We start from the raw sequence: 13,951 nt of genomic DNA, 5'->3' as shown, positions 1-13,951 counted from the left end.
CAGAGACTCTTCCTCTAGGCACTGTATTTTTTTTTTTTTTTTCCCTCCTAGAGTGCTTACCCTACAGAAGTTATCATAAGTAATTATTTGTCTCTCAGTATGCAACCTCCATGGAAGGTGGATCTTGCTCTGTTTTGCACTATGCCCATGATCCCCTCCTTCACTTCCTCCACCCCCCAAAAAAATCTTTGTAGGAGAGATGGACTTGTAAAAACTTACAATTATAATGAGGGAATTTCATTTTATGGCCAACAGAGGAGGGGTACTTTAGGAGATGGGGAATGAGAGAAAGAATCCTGGAGGAGAAATATTGCCCAATTGCAGCTTAGTATCATTTAAGAACCCTGGAGAAGTGGAAGAGTGAACCCAGGTAGTGTTAATAGCTGTGGCAGTAAACTATGGTGCATGAGGATGAGAAGACCTGTATTACACATTTCTGTATTATCATTTCTTGAAATTATTAGTCAGGGTTCTCTAGAGAGACAGAACCAAATGTGTGTGTTTCTATGATTTATTTTAAGGAATTGGCTTACCCCAGTTGTGGGGGCTGGGAAAACTTGAAGTCTGCGTGACAAATAGGCAGGCTGGAGACCCAGAGAAGAGTTGATACTGCAGTTTTGAGTTAGAAGGCAGCAGCCTGGAGACTGAATTCTTTCTTCTTTGGGCAACCTCTCTTTCACTTAAGGCCTTCAACTAACTGGATGAGGCCCACACACATTATGGAGGATAATCTGCTTTACTTAAAGTCTATGGATTTACATGTTAATTATATATATTAAAAATAGCGTTATAGCAATATCTTGACTGGTGTTTGACCAAACAACTGGATACCATAGCCTTGCCAAGCTGACACATAAAATTCAACCTCACATTATCCTATTATTCCTAAAAGGTCTCCTGAGCTTCAGTTTCCCAAATGAAGTTTTAGACTTCAGATCCCAAGTTTAAATTCAGGGACCTGTCTGTATTGATTTGGCCTGTATAGCTTCACCTATAACCATTTCCTCTCCACCTAAACTTGTTCTCGGGATAAGGAGAGTTACCCACTTCAGAGGAATGCCATTAGAATGACAGCACGGGATAAAATGATAAGCTATACAATACGCTCTATATAGTAGTGAATGAAGAGTTCAATGAATATAAAATTAAAAACTCAAACTTAAATTCTGTCTTGGTTTTCCCTCGCTGCCCAACACCTGTGTTTTTTTAGTTGTGGTATACGGGGAATTCTATCTAATTTTAATGTTCAGACTAAGCAAAATATAATTATGAAGATGAATCTTTACCAATACAATTAATTTGTGGCATTCCAAAGATGTTTGGAGTTTCACATGACTTTGGCTATGTGTTCTTCAAAAACAGTATGACCAAAAGCTTGGCAGTGTTATTTGTATGCACTTTGGCTTCTTTTACTTATTTTATCCTCACTGTGGCTCTTCGAATTTGGGATTACTACCCTATCTTACAGGTGAGAAAACTGAGGCCTAGACAGACTAAAACCTTGGATACTTTATGACCTGCAAGTGCCAAGGCTGGACTTACTAAGAAAGTCTTTGGACTAAAATCCTTGTGCCCTTTCTGTTGTTCTACAGGCTAGAGTCAACAGGAAGTGAGCTATTGATGGGTCATTTTTGGCCTAAAACTGGACTTCGCAGATCTGAGTGTTTGAATGGAGGAAAATGATGTTTTATTTTAAAAAATGATTTCTACTTTGGATCAGCAAATTCATTCCACAGGCAGAGATAGGAGTGGGCATTTTACTAATGATTTGTCTGTACCATCCAACTCTACTACCCACAGCCATGATGTCCTAGAGACAACTAGCTTTTTCCCTCAGGTATCTCTTGATTATAAAAATTCTGTGAGAAATTTTCCATGCTCAAACTAAAAATCCCAAAGATGTAAGACACAGGACACTATAAGCAAGATTTTAAAACTATTATTTGAACATATATGACAAAAGATTAACTTTTAGAATATATGAATACATAAGTGAGTTAGAAAAATAACCCAGTAAGAATGGTAGCAAATAATATAATGGGCAGTTTAGAAGATATTAAAATAGCCAAATGGTAAAAAACTATGAAAATATATTCAACTTTACTGATTAGTAAAGAAATGTAACAAAAACACTGACATACCTATAGGTATGGCAGAAATAAAAAGAGTGATAACATTGGGAAAGTTGTCAGAAAACAATCATCCTTACATACTATTGTAATTTGGTACATTCATTTTGGATGGCAACTTTATAGTATCTATTAAAACTGTATACATATACATACCCTTTGACTCAGCAATCCCACTGAGTTTATGTATGCACATATACACATACATAAATATAGGTATGGAAATATGTATACTATTTGTGTAGGGTTTATATGTGTATGAAAGAAATACATATTACATATATATGTATACATGTACTAACCTTTGACTTTGCAATTCTGCTCCTATAACTCATTTAAGTATGAGAAGTATATATACATATATATGTATATATTATTGGAGATATACACACATATATACAAACATAAGTATGGAAAGATTTTATACACACATGTGCAGACATATACTGTATGCGTGTTTCTTTGTGTGAGAGGAAAAAGAGAGATGTACCCTTTACCTTAGCAATATCACTTCTATAAATTGCTACAGATTGCTCATAAAGGGGTGAAAAAAAGGTTCTTTGTAGCATCATATGTAGTAGCAAAAAAACAGGAAACAATTTACATGTTTGTCAATAAGAAACTGATTTTTAAAAATTTGGGTTTATCCATAAAATGTAAACTATGCAACTATACAAAAAACAAAGTGCATCTTTATTTCCTAATGCAGGTTGTCAAAGATCTACTACCAAACAAAACAAGTTATAGAATGGTTTCCTAAATGTGTGTATTGGGAAGGTGTGTTTACAATTATATGTACTTATATTTCTGGGAAGTTGATTAATTAAAAAAAAAGTAGTTACGCCTGGATAATGAGAATGGTGGGTAGGAAAATTTCAGGAGGTATTTACTTAATTCTGTTTATTTTCTGTACTGTTTGAAAGTTTACTATGAACCAGAATTTTTAAATAACAATTACAGAAATTTTCATCTTCAAAACTAGAGATTCTAATTTTGTAGTCCTGAAGTGGTCAGTGACTTCAAAATTTGGAACACAAATGATTGAGAGTCAGGGTTGAGAATCACTTCCCTACATGTTGGTCTCAAATGACTAGTGGGGAAAACACCATCATTTATACAGATACAATAAATACTTGGGGCACATATAAAATGAAATGTCATATAATTTTTCCCTAGAAAGGGGATGGCATAGTCTTCTGTTCAAGATGGAATTTAAACAGATCAAAAGGCTCCTGAAGCTCTGGAATAGATCCATATATAATATCTCTAACTATCAAAGGCAGTCCAGAGATTAGAGAGCAGTAGAGGATGACAAAATATTTTAGGCAAGGTTATAGCTTATAATTCTAAATTGGCCTGTTGGAAGCAGATACAGAAGACTGTACAAGGTACTTACTTTTGTGTCCTAGGAAAGGTGATAGAATTTAGTAACTCATAACCCACAGACAGAATGAGAAGCCAATTTCCCAGAATTCACAGAAAACTCTGTGTGTTATTGATAATCTGTTGACCTACCTGTGGTTTTGTTAATAGAAAAAGTGCTTACTATTTTATGTTTATATGTTCTCTCTTATAAACATATTATTAAATATGTAATGACACATATTAAAATTATTTACAGCTTAATCTGATAAAACAAAATGCAATTATGTATATTAAGAGATGAATGAAAACTGAAGAACAATGGATAATTTTTACCTATCTGGTTTAGGGGTATATTGAAAACCACTTAAACAGCAGACACTCATGACTGGTTCTAACTCCCACTCTTAGCCACACCTATTATCTTGTCAGAAGAAAGTGGAATTATCAGTCACATGCAGTTTTCAACTAAAGCAAAGGGATGAAGAAATTTGTGATGGGATAGGGAAGTAGAGTGGAGTTTGGTTAAAATGAAATGGAGACTCAGAGGTTACACAAGAAAAGAGTTCAAAGGAAGTAGCTCCAATCCTGTCAGAATATAGAGTATGCCAAAGAGAAAACAGATTATGCATTTTGGGAGAAGGCCAAATTTGAAACGGAAATGAGGCATGTTTTAATTACTGTAATTGGTCTTAAAAGTTTTCACCTTAACTCTGTGGTAAAACATTTTACGTGCCAGCACTGACTATATAGATCTACTGGAGGTCTCATGTCTGGGGCTTCTGAATGGGAAGGGGATTAACAGGTGTTTGGGGTTCTTTGTAAACTTCAAAGAAAATGTAGATGTCTGTGAGACAGTCATTGAATCATCTTCATACTTCTCTCTCCATTTCTTTTACCCCCAGAAAAATATTTGGTTTATATTGATTTAAAACTTCAAATTAGAAAATCAGAATTGGGTGCTCAGTTGGGAAATACATGATGTATATTACTGTGCTTAATATGTAATCCATGCCAGTTATGTGTTATTTCATCAGTAGTACTGGCTTCAAAGCAAAATTTCCTATATTACATAATTAACAAAGAGGTGATATATACAAGTTATTTCCATAAAGTAAAAAGGACTCCTACCCTAGTGGCTTAGATGGTAAAGAATCCATCTACCAATGCAGGGGACTTGGGTTTGATTCCTGTGTCGGAATGATACCCTGAAGAACGAAGTGGCAGCCCACTCCAGTATTCTTGTCTGGAGAATCCCATGGAGTGAGGAGCCTGGCAGGCTACAGCCCATGGGGTTGCAAAGAGTTGGACATGACTGAGGAACTAACACAAGCACACATACCATTTGTAAAAGCTGATACTGAGAAAAGTTTTATAGAAAATCCAGACAGTAGCATATGAGCCAGATTCCCATTATTTTAGGCCTGGAGATATTTCACAAACCCTACCAGCGTGTAGATTATATACAGTTTATATAATCACTGATCAATCTTCCACAAAACACCACATGCCTCTCCTCCTTCTAGTCCTTTCTTTTCATCTCATTCTCTGCCCTCCTGAAATGGCTGACTCAGACATATTCAAAACAAAAATCATGGCATCCGGTCCCATCACTTCATGGCAAATAAATGGGGAAACAATGGAAACAGTGACAGACTTTATTTTCTTGGGCTCCAAAATCACTGCAGATGGTGACTGCAGCCATGAAATTAAAAGACGCTTGCTCCTTGGAAGAAAACCTATGACCAACCTAGACAGTGTATTAAAAAGCAGAGATATTACTCTGCTGGCACAGGTCCATCTAGTGAAAGTTATGGTTTTTTTCAGTAGTCATGTATGGACATGAGAGTTGGACCATAAAGAAAGCTGAGCGCCTAAGAATTGATGCTTTTGAACTGTGGTGTTGGAGAAGACTCTTGAGAGTCCCTTGGACTGCAAGGAGATCCAACCAGTCAATCCTAAAGGAAATCAGTCCTGAATATTCATTGGAAGGATTGATGCTGAAGCTCCAATACTTTGGCCACCTGATGTGAAGAACTGACTCATTTGAAAAGACCCTGACGCTGGGAAAGATTAAAGGTAGGAGGGGAAGGGACGGAGGATGAGATGCTTGAATGGCATCCTTGACTCAATGGACAGGAGTTTGAGCAAGCTATGGGAGTTGGTGATGGACAGGGAAGCCTGGCGTGCTGCAGTCCATGAGGTCGAAAAGAGCGGGACAGGACTGAATGACTGAACTGAACTGTACCTGTTCAGGTGATACTAAGCTCTTCCCTGACCAGCTGGTTCCTACTATTACTAACACTTAGGGACCTAAAACTTCATACAAATGAGAAAGTGCAGACCTTTAGAAATGGGTTTGTAAAATCTGTGACAGCTATTTACAGTTATTCTAATGACATTTCTACATATTTTAGCATTCTCATGCTTCACACTTTCTATTCCTTCCAAAATCCCCAACCTTTTTTCTTGGTTTTAACTCCTATACCAACTCCTCTTAGGTCAGAATCACTTGTTATAAGCGTACTTAAAAAACATCATTCTTTTCAGAGCATTTAGTTGGTAAATACCTACTTCAGCTTTATTTTAATAAATTTATTGGGTACTTGCTTATCTCACTTAAAGAACTGAGTTCTTTTGGTCGCTCTGAGTGACATGAGATAAATGCACAATGTGACAACAAAAAAATCAGGTAAGATGGAGTAAGAAAGAGCTTGAAATTAAACTACATATTTATTTTACAAAGCATCTTTTTTGTGCTAGTTCCCACAAACTTGTCTCTAACTTTTCAGTTAACTGGTAGAGGTGGTACTTATAAAGATCCCCCATTTCCCAAGGCTCCAGAATTTAAAAATGTATATCTCTTCTCTCTCTTCCCTTATATAGCTTTTATTGGCTCAGACAGACCATGGCAAAATTATTACTAATAAAATATAGGACCCCATATAGTCATGTATATGACAAACTTATAAAGGGATAAAATGTTAGTGATGGTTGGGAGCCTAAAAATAATCTAGTATCACTCCCATTTTTTACAGATGAGGAAATTGGGGCTAATCATGTCATTTGATTTAGTAGATCATATATTGAATTAGTTGAAGAACCAATATCAGAATCCAGGTCTCCTACCTTCCATTCAAGTCCTAATTTGTCTTTCCTTCATTCCCTCTTTCTTCCCTGGAATTTTAAATAGAACAGGAAAAGATGTTGAAAGTATTGTGATTCAACTCTTGTTTCTTCTTCAAGTAATTAAAAAAATTAAAATGTTCTTATTTTCTTATGTATTTACCTCCCCCCCATCTTTTTAAAATTGGTAACTGAATGCAATGAAATTACATCAACCTAGGTTTTCACAAGATAATGAAATAGTTTGTTAATAGTGAAAACCTAGTACTCATATCAGATTTTGGTTATGATTAGCTACTGACGTAAATACCGAAGCAGTCTTCTTATACTGTAGATGACACCAGCTTTTCCATGTTTCAGGAAGTAGTCCACAAGAGTGTTTCTAAGGTTTTAAAATCACTAATTCTAATTGCTCTTTTTTTTTTTGGTAGAGTGGCAACATCTTGAACATTGGAAAAGAAAAATAAGCATGTCTTGGTTTTTAAAATATTTGATAATTACAGAGGTGGTTAAGAAAAAATCCCTATTAACTATTACATATTAACACACAAGTAATTTGTTTTTTAACATTTCCCATAAAGGAAGGACAGTATAGAATCTCAATGTGATTGGTGTAAGTTAAATTAGTTTTATTTATTTGCTGAAGGTCAGTTACCTAGCTTTATAAAATGAACTTATTTGGTCCTGGACACCATATTCATATTGTTTTTGTCATAACACAGAAATAAAATATCATTAAGGCATTCCTATGAACACACTTTCCCAAAGCTGTTAGGAGCTGTATGGATCTTGAGCTCTCAGAATTTATTTCATTTCCTTATATTTGAAATTACTAATTTTAGCCATTAGAACATAGGAAATTATAAATAGATTTTTCTTTCATGTAAATCATCCTCGTCTTCTCATCCATTCACTCAGCTGAAAAAAGAAATATAAAAATGAGGCCAAATGAATATATTATTGAATTATAAATTTATTTTACTTCCAGATCTTGCAGTGAAGGTCAGGTGATAAGATTTTTACAAACCTTGGTAATATTTTAGATTTAGACACAGAAATTAACATGTATATTTTTCTGTAATTGTAAAATGGAGCCAGAAGCAGGGCTCATGTATATAGAGCTATATTTATTTGCATGTATCCTTCAAAGTAAAATCTTAAACAGATTTAACATATGTATTTCTTGTGCGGCTGATAAAACACATTGGCCATACCTGCCTAACAGGTGGATTTGAAAACTGAATTTACTTTTACATGCATCATAAATATTTCACTGCAACCAGGTGGTACTTGATTTTCCAATAATGTATGATGTTTTGGCATATATATATATATATATATGAATCTCACAGTACCCTGTAGTACCCAACCATATTTTCTTGATTTACTTTCCATTAATATAAGGTTGTCACCAGATTCCACAACTCCCTTAAATTAGGAATGGAATTCACATGTTTTAAGTCAAAACCTTGGTGTTCAATCTCAACTTTTCTTTTTAACATTAAAACAGTGAAATACCAGTTATTCCAATGCTGTAATGAATCAAGCAACACTGGAAATTAAATCCCCAAACAGTACACCTTTAATTTGTTCAGCAGATATTAAGACATTTCACGAGCCATCATTATGTATTTTCAACAGTTTCACTCAGTCTACTCTTTCAGCAACCCTTTGGGAAATATCCTGAGATCATTTACTGGGTAAGGGCATGGATCTTCTAAAAAACATGAGTAATATTTCATAGTTTGACCCTGGAGACACTCTAGTAAAGGAAACAAACTTTAACAAAGAAATAAATAGGTTAAGGACTGAAGTAACCTGGGAGATGGCACTGTGCTACAGCTTCGCATAAAAGCTGTAGTTCTTCACTTCCTTCCCAAGGGCCACGAGTTACTTTGTTATTTAAAGTCTCCGAATTAAGACTGCTACTGAAGAACAACCCAGAAGTACAAAATATCACGATATCTTTTCAAGTAGCAATTTACAGGGGGCTCTCTGAATCCTACCGTATAGAGATCAAACAAATCTTTACAGTTAACAGCCTATCTACAATCGCTCTCGCTACAACCCGGACTTAGTCTGTGCGAGGAGGGAACACCGCAGGAATCTCGCCGTAACAACAGCAAATGAGCGCCCCTTTCGGAGAGCTGTTCAGCATCACCTCGACCTGGGCACTTTAGAATAAGCTGGCAAAATTGAGGTGACTTCCGGGTCCTCTCTCCCCCATCGCTATCTAATGGGGCTGGACAAGAGGCTCCAAGGCTTCCAGTAGGTAGCTTTTTGCTCGCGACCTGCCCCGCTCCGCAAGCCTGTAAAGAAAGCGTTTGGTCGCCTACTGAGCCCGTGTCGATCTTTGTCCTCATCACTGTCTGGTTCTCCATCTCCAGATTTTCCCTCAGGGCCCGGCGCCCGACGTGGGGACTTACAGGGGAGGTCCTTCAAGGTCAGTGGGGCGATCGTTCTCACCTGCCTACCACCTGAAGGCTAGTTGCCGCCGCCTCCCACTCCGCCCCAGCACCTTCTGTGCGAAGATTCACAGCACTTGGGTTTGTTCATGGACTTGTTCACATGCCGCTTTTCACCAGAAAACCCTAAAAAGCAAACCTGGGAGTTCCACACTCGGCGGCTACTGGAAATCCATGTGCCCCACCTCTATTCATTTTGCTTCATGGTGAGTGCCGAGGGCGATATCCGGGGGCGTGGGGGGTGAGGAGAAAAAATTATTCCCAGTCAGCTCCTCCTTCGCTGCCGGGAATCTAGGCGCCCAGGAAGACTTCCGCTGCTCCACGTTTCCAGCCCTCTTTGAACTAAGTTGGGGTGGCGAACTGGAGAGAAAAAAAGTCGTTGTGGGCGGCTGTGTATGCGCGCCCTCAGTCTCCCGCGGCCGCGCGCAGGTACCGGGCGACGTCGCGGTGGCCCCGCTCCTCAGCCAGGTCCACGGGCAGGCGGCCCCAGGCATCGCGCACATCCAGCCGTCCCCCGGCTCGGTGCAGGGCCACCAGCGTGTCCAGGAAGCCCTCCCGGGCAGCGTCGTGCACTGGTCGGGTGAGGGTGGCGGGGTCCGCGCAGTTGGGGTCTGCGCCGTGGAGCAGCAGCAGCTCGGCCACGCGGGCGCTGCCCATCATCATCACCTGCCAGAGACAGCAGAGTGGTCAGGACGCGGGTGAGGGCAAGTAGAGTCTTTTCCAAAAAATACCTATTCATCCAGGCCCTTACAAGCTTCGGAAGTCTAGTTAAGCTTAATTTGCTGACGCAAATCCCGCCCCCCACCCCAGCTCCTCTCCCCCACAGCAGCCCCAGTTTATACTTTTACTCAGACCTAATTAGTTCAGTTTTATTCTCCGAACGTGGGAAGACAAGGAAGAGCTGATAACAAAGTGCTTATCGCTGTTGTGGGAAATTTTTTTAAAAATTACCATAGAAACGGGAATCTATGTTGTTAAATGATGTATGGGTAGTGTTAAGTTTAAAGACTTAAAGTCTTAAATTTATTTCCCTTGCTCTCCCCTCTCCCCCAGCTATAATCCCCATCTAAAAAATTTACTAGGCAGTCAGCTGATACATTTATTTTAGGCGTTAGAGTAACGCTTTAGGAGAGAAAATAAGAAACTACGTTTAAAACAAGGTTTACTTTGTTTATTTCTTGTAGTAAATCCCCTGTGGGAAGGCTTTTGCTTTTCACTGTTACATGTCTCTGCTCATAAAGGGCGTATATATGGTCTCATAATTTGAGCCACAATGGGAGATAGAGGGGGGAAAAGTAAAGTCGTGCATAGTTTTATAAGACGATGAAAACAAACTATTTGTTTTCAATCAATGATTCACCACTTTTAATATTTAACATTATAGATAAGGGCTAAAGTTTAGAGGATAATATATTTGATGTAACATAAAATAGACACTATATTTGCATTGTACAGGATTTTATAATGTGCTAGGATTTTATATTGTTAAATAGTAAACATTTTGCTGTTTAAAAAGGAGCTTGGATTTTAGCAGTCAAATCAGAGCAATGCATAACTTAGAAAAACGATGTTTTGAAGCAGTAATCCTACAGTATCCATTTGTGTACATGTACATTATGCCAGCATTTACTTTAACAATTTTTGATAAATATTCAAAATGAAATTATATGTTCTTGTGAATTTATGCTTTAAAATGTACCATGGAATCAAAATATAGTATGCTAATTTTTTTCATTGTTCCATGGTTATTGAAAACATCCATCTCCTCCCTTAAAAGCCATGATATATTTTCTATTAGTGATGTAAAGGGCATTTCATATATAGAGGAGAAAAAGTGGCTCTTAATATCTCAGAATATGGTGAATTAAAATGACAAATAAAAGCCCCCTTTTACAGTTACTAATATAATTGAAGTCTTTAAGGACTACTTTAAAATATTTTTGCTGCTTTAAATAATCCCTCATTTCTTCCAACATTTTCTATTAATTCAAAATGAATTAATACATATTTAAAAATTGCACGATTAACAAGATTTCTTACTAATGACTTGGTTCTGGAAGATGATTGTAGGCGAATACTAATTTTTAGTATTTAATACTGCTGACTGCATGATAACAGTAAAACACAAAATACTACCTTAGATTTTAAAGAGATTAAAAAAATATCAGCACTGATTAAAGTGGGATTAATAGTTAAACATATCGAATAAATGAATTTTAACAATGAAGAGGCTAATTATAAAGACCCTTTGCCATTTAACAAAGCTGAAGGAATGTTTATGTAATCCAAGCATTCAGTATGATAAAAATCTATAGAAGCATATTTTTTCTTATGTAACACTCAAGAAACACTGCTAACGTAAAATAAAAGGAATTAAGTACTGTGGTTGAGGAATCCTGACATTACTTTGTATTCAGTTCGCCTGCATGAGGAAAGAATACAGTATTTCATATCGCAGCTTAAAAATTCAGGATGATTTTTTTTCATGTGCTGTGATGTAGGATTCCTTAAATCCAATCCAAATTGCGTAACTTGTAATTTAATTATCTCTATCGTTGAAAGTTGATCGCTGTTTGTTGAAAGACAAACAGATAAGACAAAGTAGTTCTCTCCAAATAGCCTCTCATTTTTCCCTTTCCTGCCCAGTTGAACCTATCCCATGCATCTCTTATGAGATGGGAGAGGGAATACTGGCCTTCCCCCCCCCTATTAAAAAGAAAAGCAAACTGAAGTAGTGGGGTTTCCAGTCCCTTTCTTTAGAATTTTTGATGAGTGAAAACCTGCTGCTCCATACTCCAGCAAAGAGAGACACAGGTCTGTTCGTGGAGATCTCAGGTCCAGCCGCGTCCGAGGAGGCGGCGGCCCCGTGTTTGTGCGCCCCCTGCCGGCGAGGCCCGGGGCCCCCAGCTACCTGGATCGGGCGTCTCCCAAAGCGGTTGAGTCTGTTGGGATCCACACCGGCTTCGAGGAGCTGCCGCACGGCCTCCACTTGGCCCCGCGCCGCGGCGTTGGCCAGGTCCGCATCACCGCCACCACCACTGAGCATGCCCTTGTCCTCTTCGCTCACTTCGCAGCCCCCAAGCGCAAACTGTCCAGGATAATCCACCGCTAGCCGTGAACTTCGCAACGCCCTACCCTCCCTTCCCACCTCGCCCTGGAGGGCTCTCCCCACTCGGGAAGAGCTCAGCTCAACTTCAGCCTCTCTTTGCCGTCTTTCTGCGGCTAGAGGGGTCAGTACAATGGCCGAACGGCCCGTAGTTAAGGCCGGGCTTTTCCCGGATGGCTCCCAGGAAAATGCGCCTGGCGCAGCAGCAACCTTGCGCGAACCCGCTCTGGTTGCACAGTGCGGGCGCGTCACGGAGTCCTCACCGCGGAGCTTCCCTCCGGCGGAGCGGAGAACCAGCCGGGACTGAACCCGTTCCCAGCTGGGCTGTCTAGAGGCACTCTCCAACCTCCTTAGGCTCCGCCCGCTGCGGGTCCGGGCACGTCCCACTGTGTCGGAGCAGAGGCCTGGCCCGCGGCTGACGTTACAGCCCAAGAGGGTAGGGGCGGGGGAGAGCAGTCCAGAAAGTGCCCGGCCGCATGCGCTGGACAACGCCGAGCGGAGCCCGCTGTGCTACTGCCTGTAGGGTATCCAGCAATTCTAGGTTAAGTTTTTTGGAGCAATTGAAGCAGTGTACTCAGCTCCTGATCTCCTTCCAGCAGGCGGAGCAGAGGATTTCTAGTTCTTCAGTCCCGGCCCAGCCGCTCACGGTTGGAGACTTTAGTCACTCTCTGTGTAATCAAAAGGCCGGGCATTTGAAATAACCTTGTCTCAAGATGTCTTAAAGAGACAGCTCTGCCCCTCTCGGACAGGTTAAATTCATCCCCAGGCTGTACTTGAATTACACTTGCTTCACATCTTCCATCAAATTTAGCAATTGGGAAGGGGGTGTCTATTTGACTCAGCCCAAAATGGGTCTGACTGAAAAATCCCGCGAATCGTATTTTGAATGTGCTTTTTATTCATCTTTAAATTATGGATGCAATATTAAAAAATAAAAACAACTCACAAAAACAAACAAAAAACTTAGCCAACTACCCGCCCCCCGCCCCCCGCCCCCGCCACACTCACATACACCTAGTTTGAGAGTTGCAGAGCTTGGTACATCGGACACTTAAAAAATATAAATATACATTTTAAGAACTTGAGATCTCAGTTTCACGATATTTGAACTGTCTATTTTTGTTTGCACTCTTACCTATTTAAACCCACCTCAGCAAGTATTTGATTTCCATTTATCATGGGCAATAAAGGAAATTATGCAGTAATAATGAAACATAATAAAACAGGGGTGTGGTGCTGGGCCTGTCATTAAACAGGCTGAACCTGTCATTAAACCCGCTTCTGAAGATTTAAAGGCCAAGTGCTTTGCTTTTATTCCTAATCTTCGTGAGTTTGTATTAACAGATGCATTGCTTTAAAGGTTAAAAAAATTACAGCTGATGCACTATTGAAATAAGAGAACCACAAGTTATTTGTATTTGTATTTCCTCACAGAAAACTTTGGTGAGGAGCTACATTATAATACCCCTAACATTTAACAGCTCTTATCTTGAACATCCTTTTTGGTTTAGACTGCTGAGAAACACAAAGGGAGGACAATTGAAGTAAGAGACTCCACATGTTTCTTCTATAGTGTATCTTATTTTGGACTCTCTTGGTTTCAATCCACTGTAGAATAAAGAAGAGCTCTTTATGGACAGGGTGGGGTGGCATGGAAGTGTGGTGGCTAGGGCTATAGATTTGCTGACTGAGTCTCAACAGGGTTGAAATTCACCTGGATGGTGAAGGGGAGGGGGCAACATTAAATAACATTTTTTTTATCT

The 13,951-nt window shown here is 39.3% G+C and overlaps 1 protein-coding gene across 1 annotated transcript; it reads right to left on the bottom strand.

The window, feature by feature from the left end:
* Positions 1-7,581: 7,581 nt before the first annotated feature.
* CDKN2B (cyclin dependent kinase inhibitor 2B) lies at positions 7,582-12,493 on the bottom strand. Its single transcript, NM_001075894.1, is given in 2 exon segments — positions 7,582-9,748; positions 11,994-12,493. Coding segments are annotated over 2 exon segments (396 nt in total). The 5' UTR covers positions 12,129-12,493; the 3' UTR covers positions 7,582-9,487.
* Positions 12,494-13,951: the final 1,458 nt, after the last annotated feature.

The sequence above is a fragment of the Bos taurus genome, chromosome 8, assembly GCF_002263795.3.
Source record: "Bos taurus isolate L1 Dominette 01449 registration number 42190680 breed Hereford chromosome 8, ARS-UCD2.0, whole genome shotgun sequence".
Classification (NCBI taxonomy): domain Eukaryota; kingdom Metazoa; phylum Chordata; class Mammalia; order Artiodactyla; family Bovidae; genus Bos; species Bos taurus.
The sequence above is the reverse complement of the archived record's forward strand: the minus strand, read 5'-3'. Positions and strand labels throughout refer to the sequence as shown.